At 38.9% G+C, this 22,198-nt stretch overlaps 1 protein-coding gene across 1 annotated transcript in view; it reads right to left on the bottom strand.

The window, feature by feature from the left end:
* The window catches only part of LOC132130859 (dachshund homolog 2-like), a 130,222-nt gene extending 108,912 nt beyond the window's left edge, over window positions 1-21,310 (bottom strand). Inside the window, exon 1 of the mRNA XM_059542699.1 lies at window positions 21,195-21,310. Within this exon, the coding sequence (XP_059398682.1) occupies window positions 21,195-21,310 (116 nt within the window). The remainder of the gene's footprint in view (window positions 1-21,194) is intronic.
* Between the last annotated feature and the right edge of the window lie 888 nt (window positions 21,311-22,198).

Below are 22,198 nucleotides of genomic sequence, written 5' to 3'. Positions count from 1 at the left end.
GGAACAAGCCTCCCCGTTTCATCCGTGTCCAGGAGCACTTGTGTGACACAACGAAAGTATTTGAGACCCTGGAGGCCCCTACCTCGGCCCCTGACTGCCTGAATGGCTGTTGTGCTCATTAGCTGCCATGGCGATGCCCAGGCTGGCGAATAGCATTTGAGCTGTGGCCCGGCACAAAAGCACCTCCAATTAAATGTCAATAATTTAACAAATCCTTTGAACTCCTCGCAGCTCCATGTTTACAGGGGCTTACAAGAACACTGGAGTGCCATTGTCTCATTATCTGCACGAGCCACAGGAGAGATAGAGAGAGGGAATGAGAGATAGATAGAAGGAAAAATGTTAAGATGGGTGGTTGAAAGGACACACAGGGAGAGGGATTTGGACTGTGGATATCTGGGAAATGCAGTCCGGTCATTCGCTCTCTTGACTCTGTTAACTTCTTTGAGCCTGTGAAGAATCAAAAACGCAGCGGTGAGAGGCTGTTAATGAAATCCACTGCTTCGGTCCTGCAGGAGAGAACGAGGCTCTCGACTTGGCTTCTTTCGCAAGTTTTAGCTTGTGAAATTGCATTATAAATAGTACCTGACATCTGCCATAAATAGAAAATCAATTAACATTCATACACCTTTGTTCTCAATTACAGTGACAGCCACCGAGCATATGAGAGATGTTTCTAAGGTGTCAAGTCAACGACCTGGTAATTTGACATGTTCCGCACTGTCACTCTTTTAGGTATTATTTCATCGTGAAGCAAATTTCAACAACAGTATCTACTTTGGAATTAAAGGTGAAGTTTATCACTTCTGCGCTACTAGCATCACCAAACTAACAGTAAAAACAACAAATCGTCTCAAACCCACTCTGACTTCCTTGTTTGGACAAACAGATACAGTTCAACTGAGACAGGAGCAAGTATCTGAACAGATTTTAAGATCAAACTTCACCTTTTTAAATTTTGGTGACTGCGGGGAACTTTTTATTCTGATCTGGTGCTCTGCTGATGATCCTACAACAAGCATGTGGTTCCATTTACTTTGAAACTCAGCATGTCAAAAACTCAAAGAAGGTTTTCTCTACAAGCACTTCCAAAGGAATGGGACAAATGGATTAGGAAAACAACACCCCCCTCCTTTTTCCTCCATGCCTCCAAACCCCTCTGCTAACCCTCGTCCTGCTAGCAAAAAAAAAACCTCCAAGAAATCAAAAGCCTCGAGATTTCCTGACTCCCTTGCCTGGCCAAACTTTTACATCTCTGTTTTCTGGGATTTTGTCCTTATTACAAAATGATTTCGGTCTGCAAACATGCATGGCTTACTCATCAAGTACGACCCGGGGTCATCCCTGAACACGAGGCCAAGGAGGAAAAGAAAAACAAGGATGCAATATGAAAAGAAAATAGTGCAAAGAAAAGAGCGTATTGTTGTCTAAATGTGTTGTGCTTAAGCAATTAAGTCTGTGAGCTTTTTATTTTGCATTTATTAAAAATACATAAATAAGAACAACGTGCACACTTAGGGAGAGAGCTGAAGGGAAGAACAAAAAAGATGCAGTGGCTGCACAATCTAAACATTGACTGGCCTGTGTTTTTCTTGCAAAGCCTGCTTTCAGAGAGATTTGAATTTAATTGATTCCTTTTTACACAAATACATTGTTGGAATACCAGTAATGAAAAGGGCCATGGAGAGGTCAGCAGGACACAGTGGTGCAGGGAAGAAAGAGAGCAGACAGAACAGGACAGGACAGACAGACAGATGGACGAGCAGGCAGGGGATGTTGATATAGATCAACTGTACACCTGCTGCACAAATGCCTGAGACTGCTTCTCTCTTGTTATTTCATATCTTTTTCTCTATTAAAAAATATAGAATGTTAGGACTTTAATATTTAATTGATTGATTATTTGAAGAAAAATGATCAGTTGAAAAAAAAATATATATTTTTTATTATGTTTGCATATTGCTCTATTCAATTTAAAATCAGCCCTAATAATAATCTCTCCCTGTCACAGAGTCTTTGGAGAGTTAAAATGCTAAAACAATTAACAACAACTGTATCGGTGCATCTATATAAATAGCAACAACAACAGAACTGATGTTGTCATTATGCGCCTGATTTTTTCAAATTAAATGCATACATACTGTTGCCTCATAGGCATTATCCAATGCTCAAGTAGCTTGAAAACATGTCCACCTGTGTGCCTCATATTAATGACAATTGCCCTGTCCTCTGGTGCACACCACTGTTTTGTATGTGTCCCACCCTATTATAGCCCAAGGACATCAGCACGGCCCCTCTGTAACTTAACACCTATGTAAAATAATACTACATGTATTATTCATACTAACATGATCAGAAGACAGGCACCTATGAAAATGATGACGAAACATGGAAAGAGTCGTGAATTATTGAGGCGGCCATCAGCAGCGTTTTAGCAGCGTAAAGGGCTGCGTAAAGGGATGACCCAGAATGCTTTGCAAAGTTTTTAAAAGGTTAGGAGCTGATTTTTTTTTATTATTATTATGCTACAAGCTTCTAATAATGTTGAAAGCAAATCTTTTGGAAAAGCAGTTACTTAGCTACACAAAAAAAACAAACTACAATGAAGATATTTAATTGTATTACCAGTAAATTATTTACTAATGCAACTAAACACTTTATTTCACACCAACACTTTATTAAACACCAACATTTGTACCTAAAAAAAAACATTGAAAAAGTCATAAAATTTCTGAGTGATGACTGGAATCATTGAATCTTTTTTTTTGCTCAACTTCTTTGTTTGTAAAGCTGTATGCAACACAATCTAACAAAAGTGAAGTATTTATTTTTTGTATACTATATAATAAATGGATGGTTAAACTGTGTTTACTCTTTTTAGGGCAAATAACCAACAAATTGTAAAAAAGTTATAATTTAGTCATAACTCATGACTATGTTGTTATAACTCATGTTGTTCAAAGCTTGTTTGAATTATTATAATTTTTTTTTTCTGCTGAACACAAAATATATTTTGAAGAATTTAAGTAACCAAGCAGTTGCTGGTAGCCATAGACTTGCATAGTATTTTTTTCCATACTATAGAAGTCAACAGTAAATCTTTGATTACTCACGTACTTCAAAATATCTCCTTGTGTTTTCAACAGAAAAAAGAAAATCATACAGGTTTGGAACATCTTAAAAGCAAGTAAATAATGACAGAATTTTCATTTCTGGGACAGGAGAAGGTATTTTAACAGAAAGAAAACGTGCATTTTAACATTCAACAAAAAAGAATGTATTCTGTGCTGCAATCTGGTCTGTTCCTAATGCAATCCAGAAATGGCTCCATAAGATTCTCCATAAGATTCTTCTCAAATTCTATTATTTTAATCTAATATCAACAGGGCCAGCCATATAAACATCCTTTTGTAACTATGCTGGCAGTGCTGGGATAACAGACTTTTTTTTCAGCCTATTTCCCTCAGCTCTGGGCGATCTGAACACAAGGGTGGACCACTGGGTGGAATTTATGGCTATGTGGCGATGGTGAGCACCACAAAAGCTACTGATGTCACTCCTTCCTACGCAACCCTTCAAAAATGACCGTGTGATTCTAAACACCAGAAGTAGGCCTTGGTCATAAAATGAGAGAATTATATGTAAATACTGTATTAATGGGGATGAAAGTTAAAAAGAATCTTTTTTGTGTGTTTTAATACACTTGGCAGATGGTCGTAGAGCGGAGGATGACTAAACGAATAAATAAACAAATACAAGACTGTATTGTTATTGCTGAAAGTTTATCCAGCGTGGCCGGAATTAATGCCGTCCACAAAAGACTCCCGACAGGCAGAGCATGAAATGGGAATGGTGGAGTGTGGGAAAAGAGACGAGCAAAAAAGAGGCTCCCATCTATTGTTTTCATTGTCTGGGATCAGAAGCTGGAATGAGAGCTGAGAATAGGGGGGTAGAGCGAGAGAGAAAGGAAAAACACTCAGAATCCACATAAACACTCTTGACACGGAGTGCAAAGATGAATTACAGGTATCCATTTAGCCTAAACAGCTGAGGTGAGGGGGGAAGGGCAATAGAGGAAGTACTCAAGGAAAAAAGAGGAGAGATAGAAGGGTAAAACATCAGTTTTTTATAATCCAATCTCATATGGTATGATTCCTTCTTGCCTTGAACAACTCAGTGAGAATCAGTTCATGAGCCCGGAAAGAGGATCTGAATCACACCAGCTAACAAACAAGAACTCAGGAGGAACTGTTCAAAGAAACATCAACTACATATCACAGACCAGATATCGCACTTTCAGATTGGACCATAAAAGTTTTGCTTGTTCCAAGACCACAGGATCAAACAAAAATGCCTGTAAAAAATTTTTACACATAAAACTAAGAAAGTAAGAATTCTTGTATCCAACATACTAGGGCTGCCCCCGATTGTCGAATAACCATTAGTCGACGTAAAAAAGTTCCACGGGAAGGGGTGAAGTCTGTGGCGGACAGATTATTAACTATGTTGTAATTACAGTACATTGGACATCCAAACATTAGTTTTGTTCATCGACCTCAAATGTGGCTTATCATCTGAAACATGTAAGTAGCAGCAACATTACATGGCCGCTCGTTTTAACGTTAACCTAGATAAATGTGCGGTATTATACTGTTGGCGCGGCAGCGGAATATAGCGCGCTCACTGCATGACGCCGGTTTGTACATTTACATTTAACTTAAAATACTTAATACTTAAATAGTCATTTTTGCTCATCCAAAGTAATGCAACTTTTGAATCTGTAAAAGGTCTACTTTTAATTGCGTGTAGTCACAACAACAGCAAAGCGGTGTGCTTTTGTAAAATAATGAAAGCAAACATTATTAGGTCTCTTAGTCATGAAAATAAAGAAAACTCTTTGAATGAGAAGGTGTGTCCAAACTTTTGGTCTGTAGTGTATATACATATATATATATATATAATCTCGGAGGCTCATTCTGTCTTTGCACTTGCCAAATTCCGCCATATAAATAGCAAATCAGTCATGGCATGAGCGCAACTGGCTCTTAAAGGGAATGGAAGATGAGACTCTGATTGGTTTATTGCACATTACGTCCAAAAATCACCCATTACTCATTAAGAGAATAGAGACAACACGTTTAGACCATGCACCCGGGCGCGCCAACCGTTTTTCCATTGTTAAAATAGCAAAAGTGGATTTGGATACAACCTGAGTGCACCTGCGCCGTGCGCTTTATACTTTGCGTTTAGATCGTTAAAATAGGGACCATGGTCTTTTATTGAGATCCAAGAGAAGTTAGAATGCTCACAAAGGGGGAAAGCCTATACAGTTTTCAGTTGCTATTTGTGCAAGTTTAAGACTAACTTCTCCGAGCAAACCATACTAGGGAGTCACTCCACACAAGGAAGAAAAAGTGAATTATTAAATTTTACAGCTCATTACTTGGACAAAAAAGGAATCGACTCTGGAGGGGAAGAGGATTAGTGGTGAAATGAAGCCAGTGATATGTAGTTGGGGCCATTATCTTGCCCAGTTATCTGGATGGTGCGATAAGTAAATAACCATTGCGGGATAACCCCCGGGGATGTAGAATCAAAAAGTGCTCTGATTAGCATAATCTCTCTTGTCTTTCACAGAAGTCTCACTCTCCCCCTCTCACACGTTCAGGGAAACTATGTTTTTTCGTAGGAAACTCTGTCGGGCAGAGATAGAAGTCGGCATACTGTTTATGCGAGCTTATGTAAGCAGAACTAACCGATATCTGCAAATATCAAAGGGGTATCTCTCATATCGCTTTGAATTTGCACCACTTTCATTTTTAATTAGCATTTTAAGCTGTATCTTCGGTGGAATATCCAATTCAGTAGAGTACTTTGTATAGCTTGACGATAACGTGCAGTAGTCGTCCAAAACGTGGAGTAGTCGGTTCCTAAAAAGATAAAATGAGAGTGGAATTTACGTGGGAAGAGCAGCCCTCGATGTAGGTAATGCACCTACAGGTTGGCCTACAGTGAAATGTACCATTGCTTCACGAATAAGAGTTCTTAGTTGATACTCAACCCTCTGCTAAGGGATCACAAGTGCTGAGGAAAACATAAATGACCTCAGACTTTCACAACCGCCTTCGCTCTATATATAAATTTCAAAACAGAGTGTTGGAAAGTAGAAAAGGTTAGACAGGAAAAGGGTGAACACGTTGTGTTTCCTGCACCGGGCCTTAATCAGAGAGAATGGACAGATTAGTGAATTGATTCTGTAGCCGTGTTTACCCAAGAGTGCAGAGATTTCCCTTCCCTCGCACCATGCTCTTATCTATATTATTCCAGTTTGTTTTTAACAAACAGCAGACTCGTAATAACCGCTGGGGCCACTGCTTGCTTTACGTTTGTGAATAAATGGTCATAAAGCATTTAATTTCAGACTTTTTAACAGTCGATAATAAATATTTTCAGATAATAACTGAAGGTGAAGTTGGCTTTATGACACTATAACTTAGCTCCCAGTTTTATCAGCATATTCGCAAGCTGTTTAACTAACACAGATTAAATCACATCTAACACAGATGTCATAATAACGTCCTGAAGAATAACCTTGTTGTTCCAGCGATTGCTCCGTAGCCCTATTACCCAGGGAGCTGTTACACACTCACATGCTCACCTTCCTCTCGTGAATCTTTAACTGTTTAGTGAGCGGCATGCACAGAGGACAGACGAATTGCCCAAGGCATGACTGTCACACCAGCCATTATTCTCCCGTTGACTTCCATTCACTCTCAGGCCTTCAGCTGCAGAGGTTTTCCCTCGTAATTTACCCACATTAGCCCTTCTAACTACAACCCCCCTCCCTCAGCTCCTGCGCCCAAATAAAAGAAGAATGAATGCACACCAGTGGGGTGGCTATTTGGGCAGACAATATTCTCATGCATACCGCCCCGCCGTTTTTTTGTGTCGCATACTTGGATCCAGTCAGTGAGAATGCCCATAGTCCGCCAGCATCGGGGGGGCTTAGTTAAGACTTCACATGTTCAAGATTCAAGATTTTTATTCGTCACATACACAATTATATAGAGCATATATAACCAGCACTGAAATGTGAGTCAGGTCCGCTCCATGGACAGTGCAATTATTATAGAAAACAACAAAGATGAAAATATACATAAATATAGCTATGTAAGAATGAAATAAAAGTAAACAATAAAAATATAAGAATAAAATATAAAAAAGATGTATATTGTAGAATTAAATATAGAACGCAAAATAATGTGCATGAAAGTAAACTGTAGTCTTAAAAATTAAGATATACAGGGATGTACAATGTGCATTATACTGTAGTCTTAAATATTAAGATATACAGGAATGTACAAGAAGCAAATGTGCAAACAGGGTGACACTGTCAGTATGTCAATGTGAGGCAGTGAATGATGAATATCTTACTGATAGAGTGTACATTAAGTGGAGGCATGAGGATGTTAAGAGTTTTGAGTTTAGGAGCCTGATGGCCTGGGGGAAGAAACTCCTCCTAAGTCTCTCGGTTTTTGCCATCAGGCTACGGAAGCGCTTACCAGATGGCAGCAAAGTGAAAAGATGGTTACTGGGGTGGGTGGAGTCTTTGATGATTTTAGCAGCTCTACTTCTGCAGCGTTTGAGGTAGATGTCTTGCAGAGAGGGGAGAGCAGACCCTGAAATGCGCTCACCTAAGCGCACAACTCTCTGCAGGGCTTTGCAGTCTTGACTGGAGCTGTTCCCATACCACACTGAGATACACTGAGTCAATACACTTTCTATAGCCCCAGAATATAAAGTTTTCAGGATTGCTGGTGAGACCCTGAATTTGCTAAACCGCAGATGGTACAGTCTTTGCCTGGCTTTATTAACCTGTGTTTGAATGTGAGTAGTCCAAGTCAGGTCCTCGGAGATGTTTACACCAAGGTACTTGAAGCTGCTCACCCTCCCCACAGGGGTCCCGCAGATCATAAGAGGAGTATAGGGCTGCTGCTGTCTCTTCCTGAAGTCCACAATCAGTTCTTTAGTTTTGCTCACATTCAGAGAGAAACAGTTGTCCTGGCACCATGATGTTAATTTCTCTACCTCATCCAAGTATGCGGTCTCATTATTTTTGTGAATGAGACCCAGAACCACAGTATCATCAGCAAATTTGATTATAGATGTGGAGCTGTGCGAAGACACGCAGTCATGTGTGTAGAGGGAGTAGAGCTCTGTCTATGATTAATGAAAATAAAATGCAATGGGGAGCGAGTCGCCATCCCCGTTCGCCCCCAGAAAGCTTAGGTTTGTGTGGAAGCAGCGGCGTGATAATTACTGGTAAATCTAAGGTCTCAATGAAGCGCACTTTCCCTAATCTCACTGGAAACATGACACTTGACAGTGCTGGTCTTTGCTCTAATTTCTGTTGGCCTGCGGCAGGCAGACAGCATCCATTGTCAGAAGCCACTCAGTGGCAAAAAGAATCGGGCCACATTTTTGGCCTGGCTAATTCCTATTGTGTGACTAGCACATGATGACCTATGTCCATGTCCTTTTCAGAATATGTAGTCAAACGTTGTCTCTTTTATCTTGAGATGTTGCCGCTTACAAACCCTGCTAAAAAACAGCATTTTGGGGGTTTTCTGGTGCTATACAGCAGGGTAGGATGCTGATTTTCTTTTATCTTATTTTGTACAGCACTTTGGTTCACACTGTAGTTTGGAAAGTGCTTTAAAAGCAAAGTTGAGTTGAGGGGTTAACTATCAAGACCAGCAAGACTAACCTGGATAATCAATTTTAAGTTCTGCTGGTGGCATGGCTGTTAGGACCAGCATCTTTTTAGCACAGAACAAGCTAAGACAAAATAACTTTTTTTAATGACTGGTTCTCGTTAATCTTTAATATTTGGTTCCATTTCTGGTTACATCTGTATATCGCCTTTTCTTTTTCCACCTTCTTGAGATAAGATATGAGGTGAAATTTGTGTTTCTACAAAGATAACTACAAACCCACTACTTCTTATGCTCAAGTTTCTTAATTTTTCCCCTTATATAATATAAAGATGGAGTCTTTCACCTTTAAAAAAAATGTGACTGTGTTAAAAATAGGTGGCATAAATTCAGTGGTATTTTTTTAGACCAAGGCTGCTGTTTACACTTGCACACACACACACACACACACACACAATGACACACACACACTGACACTCTTAAATCCCCAGGTTGTGTATATGCATGGGGTGGAAAGTGTCGCGCTGGTCAACATTTCTGGAGGATTATTTGATTAATGCTGAGGGCTGCAGTGTGTTTAGACAGGGTCACGACCCCTGGGCATCCATTTAATCAAATCTCTCTTTTTCTCAGTTCACCCAGACGAGGTCAAAACTAATACAGCCTCCCCTGTCTCCCTTTTTTTCCCTCTCTCTCTCTTTCCGTTTAATACGTGTAGCCGGCTTTGAATACTTATATTATTGTGTGTGTGTGCGTGTGTGTGTGCGTGTGTGTGTGTGTCTATATATATATATACATATAATAAATTTTTTGCATTTGGGACAATATATGTCAAGCAATATATATATATATATATATATATATATATATACATATATATATATACACACACACACACACACACACACATATATACATACATATACACACACAGCATCTATCTATCTATCTATCTATCTATCTATCTATCTATCTATCTATCTATCTATCTATATATATATATATATATATATATACATACACTGTCTTAGGGTAGAGTATGTTCACAGTCTACAATATGCACATTATTATTATGCTGCAAATATAAATTTCTTTTTATTAAAGATAAATTTTCTGAATATGATCCTACAAAATTTTGCTTCTCTTGTTTTGCTATTTAGAATTTTTTACTGGAAAAATAACTAAAAAAATCTGATCAAGAACATGACCTTTTGCAATGTAGTAAAGAAAATATGCATCTAGATATATTTGAACAGTGTTACATTGTGTCTACAAAGTTGTGCGGTAGTTTGTCGTATCACTGGCTGTGTAAGCATTGTTTTTTTTTTTCGTCTGAGTACAAAGTTTGTGTGTATTTATGCATGAGCCTCTCTTTATTTATCTAGTGTTAAGTAATTATTTCGTGGCACAGCCTGATATCAGCACCCCCCTCACACCAACTCATACCCGGCCACCAGGGAGGCCCTGACCTCTGGAGAGAGGAGAAGCCCTTTTTCAGCATTAGTCCTTTATTCCTCCACTCCAGTTGTGACGCTTCAGTGCAAAACTGCCTTTCTTCCTCCAACTCCGCTCACCTCTTCGAATTCATTAGCCCCCGAGAAAAATACTCGCTAACAATCCTTTGTTAATAATATGCTTATTTACCTGCTGCTGTCTAAAGTCGACACACCATCCAATCTCACCTTAGCACCACTCGCTGCTGATGTCATCATAATTTTTTAGCAATATTGCAATATTAACATTTCCCCTGACTTTCTCCTCTTTGGGTTCCGCTTTCCTTTTTTTCCCCAACTTTGAACAAGCCAATTACCCTGCTGGCCCGAGCCAATTACACAGTATTTGTTCAGGAGTTTTCATTAATACTCTCTCTGCCTCTCTCTCTCTGTGTCTCTCTCTCACTAGAAAGGTTTTCAAAATGTTTGAGCTGTAATTGCCAGCCATTGATCAGCATAAACTATGGGCTAAATGAAGTGTATTCGTGTACGGAGGGGAGGGGCGGTTGACATGACGCGGGTCTCTATGGTAAATGCCGTCAGCATAAAATTGAAATAATTGCCTTGTTTGAATCACATGCATCTCATAGTCTTTGCTTTTAATTAAATCTTCACACCAACATGATGAACATAAATCTTTAAAAGCTGCAATTTAATGGCATCTGCACAAAGCTACAAGATTTCTAGTGCACATCTCAGCATTTAAGTGTTTATATAAAAACTTTTATGAAACTAATTGTGGGAAGATACTTTCAGAATCATTTTAAATCATCTTAAATTTTGGTCTGATCATCTAAATTCAAACACATGGAATACAGCTCACAATTTGGATGGACTATTGGAGCTCAGCGACAACCACTGCATGGAAAAGAGCGGCGATAACATTCTTAACAAATCTCTCATTTTGTGTTCTACAGAAAACAAACAACCAAACAAATAATGAACCAAATAATGAAATAATATTATAATTAATAAAGACTCTTTAAAGTGTATTATTTTGTCTGATATAAGCTGTTACAGTGGGAAAGTCATATGTGTACAGAATACACACACACAGCACGCATTAAGAGTGTGACAGGTGTCATTCTGGTTCAGCCACTTTAATTCACATGTTCTGGTCCTGCCCTGCCCTGTCTTCCTTTCGGAGACAAATTTTTGTCTCATTGTCAGCCATTACCTCGGCAGATATCCCACTCTGTCCAGTCAGAGCTTTATTCGGGGTTCTCTTGCCTGGCCATTCTTTGCCTTGTCACTTTTCAGATTTCGTAGCCTTTCTGACTCTTTTAGCTAGGCGTTTAATTCTATTGAATTGGAAAAGCCCTCACCCTCCATCTTACACTCGCTGGATAAGAGATGTTCATTATTTTATGAAACTGGAGAAAATTAGGTACTCTCTTCACCGACCTAGCACCATTTTCATCAAGCTTTGGCAACCCCTTTGTGAACATATCAAAACTCTCCAGCTTGACCCTGCTCTTTGTGTGTGATCCCCTTGTCTCTCCCCACATCTATCACCAGTCTAGATGTTGATACTAATTTTGTATTGCCTGGCCAGTACACTGCTATGTTTAATGTTACTGTATGTGATTGTACTGTACTCTAAGTTATTTATTTTATTCTATTTGTTTTGAGGGGAAAATAATTCTCAGTGCATCTTCTTTCTGTAATGTTTTGTTTATTTTAATTTTCCCCTGGTTCTGTAAATGTTAATTTTTTTATTTTTAATTATTATTTGTTTTTATAATTGTTTAAAGTATATAAATAAATCATAAAAAAAGAATACACACACACACACACACACACACAGGGGGAATAAGAGAGATGTCCCGGCTGCTTGACTACATTTATTAAGGGTGCAGGTGCAAGTCTGTCTCACTTTCAATTTCACACACACACACACACACACACACAGCTCCATTCACACTGACCTGCACAGCCCTGGGGTTCGGCGGGTCACGGCTATGAGTGACATGGCTGAGACTGAGGGACACACACTCGCACACATACACACTCTTGTGTCCTGACTCCAGATTAAATTCCTTTAAACCTGGGAGGTGGACTATACACATGACCCTTATTTAATTAAAAATCACAGGAGTGGCCCAAAAGAGAGAATCTTTCATTTCATGCACACAGTACAGCTACAAGAAACAAGGGAGAAATTCACCATGAGAGGAGTGAAAAAAAAAAAATCTTGCTCTCCTCTATTTGAAAAACACATTTAAACTTACATAGCCATGCTTGATATGAATGATGGACAGTTTATCGTGTTATTTTATTATTATTACACATTTACATATTTATTCCTCCATTATTGCAATGATGTAACTAACCAAACATAATATATTGAAAACTATTAAGGACTTAAAATAACTAAAAACATGACCAACAAAGAAACAAAGACTTTGATTACTTTTTCTCTTTTAATCAAATTATTTCCTCCAATCCTGCCACACAAAGAGCTCAACCTCAAATGACAGATAGCTGTTTGTTTTTCATGCCGTTCTCCAGCACTTTAATCAATTTTTCCGAGTTGTGCATTTGTACCTCCCTAGCAGACAGGATGGGACAATTAATTAACTTTTATAACATTGAAACGAATAACAGGATGTTTTCAAACACAGTGCTGTTGGAGCAAAGAAAGGCTATTGTTTAAGAGCGCGATTGTTCAGCCACCGAGCACAGATGACAAGAAATGTCAGGAATAAATGCATCTAGCGAGTTCTTCTTTTCCCTGAGATCGATCAGAGACAAAGCTTAGGGAAGGAACTGTGCTAATTTAGGTCCCTTAAGAGAATTAAACATTTGGTGTGCATTCAGTTGGACTGCTTCTCATACAGCCTTCTAATCAATCGTGTTAATGCTACTTCAGAAAAGGACTCTAAATAAAGTTCAAGAGTTTTGAATAAGCCTTTTTAACCTCTGAACCCAACCTTGAAGAGAGGAGAAAAAGGACACGCTCTCACACACCACAAACAGTCTGTGATATTTCCACATCCATGCTTCCAACACCATGAATTAATTCCCTAAACGAGTCGCCCTCTCCATCCAACCGCTGCCTTCGTTTTAATAAACTTCTTGTTGGGGCTGCCACGGCACACACAGATAGACAGTGTGATTTGGTGACGTTGTTTAATTTGATTTGCTGTAATTAATTTGCCCCGTGTGTCAAGACACTGTTTGTGGCTGTGCGCGTATGTGTGCTTGAGCGCGACCCGATAGAAGAGTGCATGAAATAAATCATTTCTGTCAGAGCCTACCACTCACTTTAATTAAAAGCATGCCGCTCTATAGAAGACAATTACACCGGTGATTGTGACAAAGAGGTGTATTAAACCAGACCAAATGTCATGGCGTGCATTATCTGCTGCAGGAGGCCTGAGGGAAGAAATGCAATACAACACCTGTTTCTAAAAAAAGGAGCGCTGTTCGCGGCCCTCTCAGGAGCGAGCGTGTGTGTGAAGTGGACATTTCTCTTAAACCCTATCAATGGCACATTTTTCAGGATGTGACATCATGACCTTCCCATGTCTCTTTCTGCGAGTCTCTCTTTCCACGTGTTTCTAAAGGTGCCAGATCAGATGCCTGTGATGTGTGAGTGTGCTTCTATGCACTTACCTGACGTGAGGAGCCCGGGAACATCGAGGATGGATCGCCACATGAGAAAAAAAATAAAAAAAGAGAGAGAGAGAGAGAGAAACGGCAAGATGAGAATGCAGAAAATACAAATTGAATGCATTATTGTACTTTATTAAATGTGAAGTTCTGGCATTGACTTTAGGGGTTGTACACTATTCAGGATCAACTGTGGTTTCATAATGTGTGTAACTGGTTTAATATTTAATAGGCTATTTTGATTTACTGCACAAGCGTCAGTCAATTAAATGTTATAAATTAGAGATTTATGATGTCTCTAGAGTTCAAGAGTGACATATACAGCTTAAAGTCGGCACTAAAAGCCTTTTTAACTATCGTAATCTGATGCATTTTTTCTTTTCCCTTGAGAATATGTGCACCAAAAAAAGTAAGGTATATGTAAGAAAGCTTAAAGGGCCCGTTTTGATTGATATATATATATAAATATACATTTAGTTTTTGTTTTTTGCTCTCTCTTACTCTTAATTTAATTGTTTATAAATATTAATAACCGTAATTACTTACTGAGCATCGGTCTACTACTGTATATCCTATTTCTTCTGCTGTTTTGGGTTTTGCCTAAAACACCCCTTCACATCTTCTTACTCGTTCCATAGTTTACGCAACTTTACCATTACTGAGCTGGACTGATAATTACATTATAAGCTTGAGACAATGTACTGACTTTATAATGGCATCATTTCACATTAGTATTTAAGCATCGTTTTGTGGTAAATATGAACATTCTCGTTGTTGTAACCTTATAATAATCAATTTGCCAAGCTCACACTGTAATCTGCTTGGCACTGCCCTCACTGAGCGACTTTATTTGAAAGCCGAATCTTTCTGAACTCGTCTCGAGGTGACGTGAAAACTTTCTGCGCGCCCCTAAAATAATTCATGAGCACTTTGTGAGTGACAAGCTCACAATGCTCTATAGGAAATTAATCTCATAACTTGTTCAGCGTTTTGACAACGCTGTTGCCTAACAGCTCAGATTAAGGGAGACACCATCCAATTATGTGTCAGTGTTAGCAGGCAAATAATAGCACTCATCATTTTGAGAACTATTGTTGAGGAAGAAATGGCGAACAATGCTAAGGACTACATTTTGGACGGAAACGGCACTGAAGCGAGAGGCTCTTGACAGGAGAGGCGTGAAACTGCCGGAATTTTGCCGAAGTTCTTTTAACGGTAGCGTTCGTATTTTGCTTCGTCGAGAACAATTGTAGCCCACGGACCGTAGAGGTACGGTAATCAAACAGTAGTGACTTTCTCTTTTTCTTCCCAGTCTCGGAACGGCGGGCGGAGCGACTACCTGCCAGTCAGTCGACGGAGAATGCGTATCGCGGCCTGACGTTATAATTAAACTATCCTGTAAGACATTCATAGACCTGCTGACAAGCACGTTCGCATTATGACAAAGTGGTCAGATGTTTGAGATTTATTCGCAAAGCTGCTATTAGGGAGGACCTGACAAGTCGAGCGAGGAACACACACACACACACACACACACACAAAAGCACTTTGTGGGCGTACTGGGCGGCATGCGCTTGCTGTAGCAGGAAATATTTCAATGCTGCATTAAAAAGTTGAAAACAGGCTTCAAATTTTTGACTTCATGTATTGTCTGCTATGTATGTTTAAATTACAGTGATTGCTTTGGTTGAAAATTGTAACTTTGATAGAAATAAATAGGAATAATGACATAAATTAATTCCAAACTGCCACTTCACACAGTTTTTCTACTTACCCTGTGTAGTTGCAATATGTTAAATTCTCATTATTCGAATTCTTACGATCCATCATCCTATGGCCAACTTTATCATCAATCAAAAACTACATTTGCATTTTAGTACTCTGGGCCCCTGGCAAAAGAGTCCATCTCTTACAGGCTGTCCCCCTGAGACCCCCTTGGGCCCCTCCGGCCTGGCGACAGCAGAAGAAATGATGGAAAAGAAGATTGTATTACAGATGACAAAAGAGCAAAGCCCGACCTCCGGTGAGCTCTATTATTTAACATGCATTATAACCCAGATCCTGATTTGTCAAAGAAGACGGAAGATATTTGCGACTGCTAGGAGAGGTGACCTGAAAAATGTATGTCTAGACATGCTGGAAACTTTTGGTATTTGTTCTCTGTGAATTATGCCTCAAAGGTCAGCTTGATAAATTTCTGCACTATAAAAAAATAATAATAATAATACAATATAGCTAAAAGCTTTCACTATTGCAATCTATTTTTGCTTTTTCCAGACTCCAGGGTCTAAATTGCAAATAATTAGCAAAATTGACTTTTGATGGACTTTTACAGACAGTTTTTTAAGTCACACTGCAGGACCAAGCATGCCAACGTGACAGTTGCATTCTGCCTTCTATTTGACAAAATGGAAGCATTACATTGTCTATTTCCAGCACATGCCCTTTTTAATAGTCTATATTGGTATGGGGCCATTAAAACTACATGCATGATAATTATAAATAACCAGCAAATTGTTTAAAAAGTTTTGCATGTCTTACTGCAGCTCATATCCCTTACAAAAATTAACCATGGTTTTATTATAGTGAAAGTGTAAACCATGTTTGTCGGACTGATTAACATGGACCACAAAACATTGATAAATAAGCTTTCCATTGATTGGTTTGTTAGGATAGGACAATATTTGGCCGAGGGTAAAAAAATCGAAATACTGAAAAAATCGCCTTTAAAATTGTCCAAATGAAGTTCTTAGCAATGCATATTACTAAACTTAATTTTTGATTTGGTATATTTAAGGTAGGAGATTTACAAAATATCTTAATGGAACATGATCTTCACTCAATATCTTAATGATTTTTGGCATAGAAGAAAACTTTATAATTTTTACTCATACAATTTTTTTACTCTTGCTACAAATATAACCCAGAGACTTAAGACTTAAGTTTTGTGCTCCAGGGTCACATTTGTAAAACCACAGTTTTACAACAAACACCATGGTTAAACTATGGTTAGTTTAGCAAAACCATGGTTAATTTGTGGTTTCCATGGTTTAACTATATTAACCATGTATTTTTGGTTTTATTTGTAGTTATACCCTTGTTAGATTTTCAGAAGGAATATAAATTCCACAAATCCATGTTGAACTTTTCTTCTAGAGAGCTTAAAGCAACTCTCCCAACATGCTAAACAGTTAACAGCAACAGCAACTTTCCAATAACAGTTCAAGACCACACACCTGCACATGGATGCCATGCACAGACACACTCGCATTCTGCTTTTTAAAAAGGAAGCATTAATTGGTCAGTTTCCAGTATGCCCTCAGTGTAGTTGAATGAATCGGTGGTTACTGAAAACGGCACAGAAACACAGAAACCAAATGTTAAAGATGCTCCGAAGACAACAAGACGCTGTGCAGTGACAAGTTGTGGAAAAACACAGTCTTTGCATCGTCTTCCTTCTGATCCCAACATTAGGAAAGAGTGGATGCACTTTAATTTTAATAAAGATCCTGACCATGTCTTTAAAAACTTGTAAGTTCGTTCACTTCATTACTTCACATAAGTGTGAGTAACTGTTTGTATTACATGGTCACTCATGCTTTGTTATTAGATTGTTTGATATGTATTTATGCATTTTTAACCTAATTCACAGCAACGTTCGTCTATGAAGGATGAAGGATGTAGGCTTGTCAAACATACACAACTGTTAGCCAATCACAGCAGTGGGCGTGCGTCTACAATCTGCCATGCCTATTCAAACAGAGCGTTCTGATGAAAGGGGGTCAAAACAGGACAGAAAATAGCCTATTACTTCTAAATTATTATATTTTTGATGTACGCATTTTTATAACATTATAAGTGGACCTCAGAGAACAGTAAAACAAAATAAAAAAGGCAGTTGATGACCCCTGTAAGACCACCAACCACACATGTAGTTTATGAGTGAACACTGTAGCATTCTGCTTCGGTTTTACAAAAAGAAAGCATTAAATTGACAATTTCCTGTACATGACCGTCTCCGCTTCTACCTTCACATATCTGACCACTCCCTGAACTGTGACCATAGGGCAGAGAGGAAAAGAGAAAGGAGATAGATAGCACACCAGCGAGAGAAAGAGAGAGAGTTACTGCGGCTCTTTCAAAGGTGAACTCTGTCTGCGCTACTGGTATAGTGAGCAGAGGCGGGTAATAAAGAATGCCGGGCCTGACAAGGAAGGTCTGGGCGCAGGTGTTAAATCAGGCAGTGCGGAGGGCAGCCGTATGTGCAGGCTGATTTATGGGCCCTTCCAACCCCTGTGTTTTAAACGTGACCTTGCGTATACACCAACCCTGACCCGGTTCTTCACAGGCCCATTTTACCATGCGCTTCTGCTCAAATACACATGCTTTCATTCCCATGCAATGCTGTGCATAGAGACTTGTCAGTGTGTGATGCCATGTATGTATATGTTTATGACTCTGGTGTCCTTCAGATGCTGAGGATGTGAGCGCTAGAGTTGGACGAGAAGGTCTGAGGTGAACACAATGTGCGTGCATTTATATTCACTGTGTCTTCTTCATGCATTAGCTCTAAAGATCTAATTCATATGTTGCTTGATGCATCTCAGAGTGTTTGTGATGTGCAAGACATTTTAGACGGATTCACATTACTTTATGAATCACTGGATGTTTCCAACATAAGCGATTTTAGATGATTCATGACTTGATGCATCTCAGAGTGCTTGTGATGTGCTGAAACATGCATTTCAGTAAGATATTTCAGACTGATTCACAGTCCTTGATGCATCTGTGTGTGTCTGTAACATGCTGATAAATGCATGTTAATGGAAGATATTTCAGATTGATTCACATTACGAATCACTTGATGTTTGCAACATGAACATGCAGTAAAAAAAAATCTATGTGGAAGCATGCAAGAGATTTCAGATGATTTGCTTTACTTGATAGTGTTTGGTGATGTGGTGAAAAAAAAAAACGTGTACTGTATGTGATAAATATTTCAGACCGATTCATCGTACTTGATGCATCTGTGAATGTTTGTGTTATGCTAATAAATGCGTGCTGGTGGAAAATATTTCAGACACATTCACAGTATTTATAGATGCACGCAAGACATTTCAGACCGATTATTTTGTGTCACTGGATTTTTGCAACCTGCACTACAAAAAATGCATGTATCTGCATGAAAGATTCCAGATGATTCGCATTACTTGACTACTCTGGGTGTTCATAACATGCTGCGAAATATGGGTGTTTAAGACAAAAAAAAATGTGTGTGTGCATAAGCCTTTTCATTCTGATTCACATTCCTAGATGCATCTCTGAATGTTTTTGATGCAGTGAAAGATGTGTGTATGCGTTTAACAGTGTGTTTACAGCAAGCTTGCGTAGTCTGGTGTCTCCTACACTGCTGACTTGGACACCGAGATAACGGTTTGTACGTCAGATCAGATAAAGTTAACACCAGATAACTCCACTTCATATGTTTCGCTGTACAGCTGTACCAAATGCATCAGTTCTCTTTTAGAGTTATTAAACTCTGAGCTGTGTCTATTCAGAGAGCAAACGGTCTATTCAGAGACCAAACGGCTCGACACACTCTGAATATCAAAGAGGCATCGTCCACCCTGCGCAGGGGCGACTGAAGGAAACTTTGAGGGGAAAATTAATGAGCTGAAATAGTTACGAGAGATATTAGCACGGCTGTGCAACCATCCCGGGATATGCACTTGCCAAAAATGCACACACTCACACTTTCCCATGTGTAGCTGGTGTGTGTTATGAGCTGCACGGGGCTCATAAAAGGTGGATCGTGCCTGCGGTTGGGTTTTTGGGCTGGGTTTAATGGTAGGTAAGGGTGTGCGAACAGCTCTCCTCTGACTCGCAGTCTGTGCCCATGCCAGCATGCCTGGTACCAGTCTAGCAAATCACTGGCATTGAGGGTACTTCTTTCTGCAGATAGGTACATTTATAAAACATACACTCACAGCATGTAGAATCTAAGTACTCATATTTAGTAATCCACAAATAAATTCCTGATTTCAAATCATCACACATTATTCCCCCAAAAAATATCTTCATACTCTTTAAACCAAAATAAAATGACTTGCTTTGTCTCTGAAATTCTGTTTCTTTTTGACTGAAGTCACTTCAATGTTCAATTAATAACCAAATAGCCATTTAGGTATTGTTTTAGCGAATTCGCATTCAGGTTTGACTCAATTTTGTTATGAAACGGCAAATTCTCAGGATCCAAAAAGTCTTGTACTACCCATTTTTTCCTGTTTCACTCTGAAATAAATCACATTATGGAAGTAAAATGGCTTGGGAATGTTGTTTCATGTTGACTTTAAATGTAATTTGTGCATCACAAGTGAAAAAAACATTTGTTTCCAAACAGGTTTCCTAAACACTCCAACCACGCCTTTTGCCCCGTCTTCTCTAGTACCACCACAAACTCCGGCCACTATTTCAGCCAGAAGTTCACATATACTATTTCAACAAACAGAGAAATATTTTAAATGGCTCCAACACAGTTTCTAATAATCCTTAAAACCATGATTAGCTGGTTCACATGTGTTTAATTAGGGTTGGAGCTAAACTCTGCAGGTTAGTGGCCCTCCAGGAACAGGTCTGGAAACCCTTGGTTTATATCTACGGAAAGCTGACCTCAACTTGACATTTTAAACTTGTGACTCAAAATCATTTTTTTTTCTTATCTGCAGAGAGATATTTCACATGATAAGGATGCAAAGTGAAACCACCACATTTAGCATTGCGCAATGTATGAAATGTATTGTGCAGTGAATTTACTCATACTGGCTTTGCAAATAATAATACATAAACAAAAATCAAACAGGTGATGGCCTATTTCAAAAATTAAGTTAAAGCAAGCAAGAAGCATGCAACAGATTTTGGCCGACTGTCTTGACGTCACAATTGAAAACATCCATTTCCAGCGCTTTTGTTCAGGCCAAATGAGGAGAGATGGTGTTTCATAACACTAATCATGATGCAATTCAATCATGAGTCATTTATTGATTTAACTGATGGATTTATATGTGGCTGATGGGCATCCAATCAATGGACCTGGGGCTCTTCTTAAATGTATGGAGGTTAACACATCCCTATTACCTCCCGCTTGATTCCAGTGTGTTTTTACTACATGCAAAGCCATAATTCACGCACATATTACGCGTCTAGAGATACATTTCCACCATGCTCTCTCACGCGCACACACACACACACACACACACACTTATCACCTTTAACATTCCTAACCACACGTCACACCAGCAGCATCGTCCCAATGACAGTATCAGCCCGAGCTTTCAACAGCTCCGCCAGCAAATAATTAAAGACCATTATTTACCTTCTGCAAGATGAACGGCTATATCGCGCCTTTCTGTATTCCACCTTTCCTCCCCCACTTTCTCTCCCGTTCGCTTTCTCTCTTATTCCGCTCTCCCCCTGCAGTGACACGTTCATGTCAGCGCCAATAAATCATCCCAATTTGTTCCTTCTCCGCCTACATGAGCTTTAATCTTCATTTACGACTCTGTTTAGGTCTGTTTGTCTGAATCCTCTGATAAAACACTTAAGTAACAAGTTTTTTTCCTAGTGATTGTCATTTGGATGTACCGCATATATTTTTCAGCCAAATGTGGAATATGATAAGAGAATAAAGTATGAACAGTATGCGGGGGGACAGATGTCCAATCGTGGTGAATACAAAGTGGTGTGTTATTGTAACAATCAATCTGAAAATTAAACTGAATTCACAGACTTCTCGGTTAGAGAATATACTGTCATTACTGTACATTTATAAAACATGAGTGTTAATGGCCGACAGAATCCTATGACCCAAAGCCATTCCACTGACTAAAACAACTTTCATTGGTACTCTGTACCTGACTGGAAATGATAAATCATTTTATTAGTAATATGTAAATCAATATTTTTTTAATTCACATATTATATATAAAAGCTGAAGCCTTTGTTTTTTTCAATTAGCCTTTGGTTAATAAGCTAACATTTTATCCTACTTTTGTAACAGTGTTATTTGTTTTTTTTAAAAAGCCTGGTCTGGAGTTTTTTTCTCCATTCTGTCACCAGTGGAGTTTTGGTTCCTTGCCGCTGTCGCCTCTGGCTTGCTTAGTTGGGGACATTTCATTTACAGCGATATTGTTGACTTGATTTCAAATGATTGCACAGACACTATTTAAACTGAACAGAGATGACATCACTGAATCCAATGATGAACTGCCTTTAACTGTCCTTTTGCATTATTGACACTGTTTTCCTAATGAATGTTGTTCAGTTGCTTTGACACAATCTTTTTTGTTTAAAGCGATATATAAATAAAGGTGACTTGAC

The sequence above is a fragment of the Carassius carassius genome, chromosome 47, assembly GCF_963082965.1.
Source record: "Carassius carassius chromosome 47, fCarCar2.1, whole genome shotgun sequence".
NCBI lineage: Eukaryota > Metazoa > Chordata > Actinopteri > Cypriniformes > Cyprinidae > Carassius > Carassius carassius.
Note: the sequence above shows the minus strand (reverse complement) of the source record. Positions and strands in the feature narration are given on the sequence as shown.